Source organism: Silene latifolia, chromosome 4 (assembly GCF_048544455.1).
Source record: "Silene latifolia isolate original U9 population chromosome 4, ASM4854445v1, whole genome shotgun sequence".
Lineage (NCBI taxonomy): Eukaryota > Viridiplantae > Streptophyta > Magnoliopsida > Caryophyllales > Caryophyllaceae > Silene > Silene latifolia.
This window is the reverse complement of record NC_133529.1, coordinates 33925802-33928433: the sequence shown is the minus strand read 5'-3', so window position 1 is coordinate 33928433 and position 2632 is coordinate 33925802. Positions and strand designations below refer to the sequence as shown.

Here is a 2632-nt window from a genome sequence, read left to right as displayed (position 1 = left end):
ATTCTGGTCAGGCCAAGGGGGAGGGGCGAGCCTGGCTAGGATATACTTGGCCCGGGTTGGCGGGCCTTACCAATTTATTTACTTTTTTTTTTATTTTCTTGCTAAAATGGTGGGTCAGGCTGGAATTTTAGGACCCGTGACAGGCCCTACCAACGGCCGGCCAAGGTCGGGCCAAGTTGCATAAAATAACGGACCAATGCAGGACGGGTTGAAAGCATGTAATTTGATGGAGAGTTCTCTAATCGTCCATCTTGTTGGTAGAAATTCTAAGATTTTCGATCTTTTTTTTGTTGAGAAAAACGCCCACAAGGGCATTACCTTAATAACGATAAATCATAAATTACAGCACTGTTAGCGATTGGAGATTTGGAGGTAAAACATCCAACCAAAACGAACTACCAACTACACGAGGAGTAATTTGAGCTAAAGCATGCGCTACGCAATTATTGACTCTAGACGCGTGAGACCATAAAACAGAGAAAAACTCAGTACATAACTCAAAAATATCGTCAATAATCTGCGAGAAAATGCTCCTCCCTTGTCGTCTTTCCTTCGGCGTGTCGATGACCTGTAAGCAGTCACTCTTCACCACCACTTGTTGATGACCTCTATTCCTTGCCGCTTGAAGACCGTCCAACACCGCTACCGCTTCCGCAAAGTACGGCTCCCAATATTGCTCTCGTACAACAGCTCCGCCCCACAACACACCTCCTCCTTCGTCCATGCACACCATACCCGTACTCACCCTTTCCCCCTCCTTCACCCCGACATCACCTTCACATAACCCTCCGACGCTACTTTCCAACCACCACCCCTCTCTCCTCTATTCTGACCATCTATAGGCCGCCCCTCCCTAGCAGCCGCTATATCGATAATGCCCTCACTGACCACATAACGCACCCGCCTCACAATTCTACGCGGCTCAACCTCCACTTCATCAAACACAACCTTGATGCGGTGCTCCCATATCGCTCAACAACCAATCATAAATTTTCCACACTCCCATTCACCCAACTCCTTCTACCTAGCCTCCACCTATTGCGGAACATCACTCTCCCCCTCCCCTTCCCACGTGAACCCCAACTCCTCCCATACCCATTGTGCCACTCGACAATAACGAAACAAATATAATGAAGACTCGACTCATTAAAAATATGCATAAAACGACAAGAATAAGACTCACCTCCAACTCGAGCGATGATGTTTGCTTTTGTTGCCACTGCCTCCCTACACAGCTGCCAGAAGAAGAGCTTAACACGGGGCCAGACCGGAACCTTCCAGACTGATTCCACAACCATCTTCCCCTCTCCCCATTTGACTGCTCCGCCATATCCATCCCCTCCCCCGCTAGCATTCTATACGTCGTTCTCACCGAATAGAGCCCGTCCCTTTCCAACCCCCAAAATCACAAGTCAAGACCACGAGTTGTGCTAATTCGAACATTAGTTACCCCTTCTCGCTCAAACGGCAAGAAGAGTTGGTCAACCTTCGCCACATCCAATCCCGTCCCATCGACATTCAAAAGATTCGCCACCACCATTTTCTCATTACCACTAACACAAGGAGAAATGATTTTCCCCGTTTGCGTCCCTGGAATCCAAGCATGCTTCCACACAAACGTATCACGACTCTCCAATCCTCCGCCTCATCCCCTTCTCTAGAACCACCCGCGCCTCAATGAAACCACGTCACGTATAATTCGGGTTATACCCGACCCCAGCATCCATAAACTCACCTTGCGGATAGTACCGACCCTTCATAATCCGTGTCCATAACCCGTCCGGACAAGTAGTCAATCTCTAGGCCTATTTACCAAGCAAAGCGAGGTTAAAGAGATGGAAATCCCGGAACCCGAGCCCCCCTCTTCCCCCTTTGGTTTACATATCTTCCGCCAAGCCCCCAAAAAATTCCTCGTTGCCCCTCCCCATGCCCTCACCAGAAGCGCGATACCATCGATCTAAGCTCATCACAGAAATGCGTAGGAATTTTGAAAACACTCATCACATAGGTAGGGAGTGAATTGGCCACGGCCTTTATAAGAACCTCCTTACCAGCCCTCGACAATATTTTCCCACGCCACCCTTGCAATCTTCTGCTCAACGTATCCCGAATAATATCAATGATAACCTTTTTGGACCGCCCAATAACAGTTGCCTATCCCAAACATCGCTTCAGCTCATACACCTCGGCTACACCAAGCCTCTCGGCCACCCTTTCCCGCTGCCCTCTCGGAACACCCTTACTAAAAGAAACAGTCATTTTATCAAGACTAACCAACTGACTAGAAGCCGCCTCATATCGTCACAAAATACAATTAATCACATCTGTTTCCCCCAACGTGGCCCGGAGAAAGAAAATGCTGTCATTCGTGAATAATAAATGAGAAACAGAGGGCGCGCTACTAGCCACACGAAGTCCATGTATAGCATTTATCTCCACCGACCTTCGCATCAAATTAGACAAGGCTTCTGCACAAAGAATGAATAAATATGGAGAGAGAGAATCCCCTTGTCTAAGTCCTCTAGCTGGCCGAAATTCCTCCTTGGGTGACCCATTAATTAACACAGCAAAGGTAACCGTTGTCACACAGTCCATAACCCGTCGTATCCAATTCCCATCGAACCCCATCGTC

General features: G+C 48.3%; 1 protein-coding gene across 1 annotated transcript; it reads right to left on the bottom strand.

The window, feature by feature from the left end:
- Positions 1-340: 340 nt before the first annotated feature.
- On the bottom strand, positions 341-733 carry LOC141651359 (uncharacterized). The gene has a single exon (XM_074459076.1). The coding sequence runs from the start codon at positions 731-733 to the stop codon at positions 341-343; it is 393 nt and encodes a 130-aa protein (XP_074315177.1).
- Between the last annotated feature and the right edge of the window lie 1899 nt (positions 734-2632).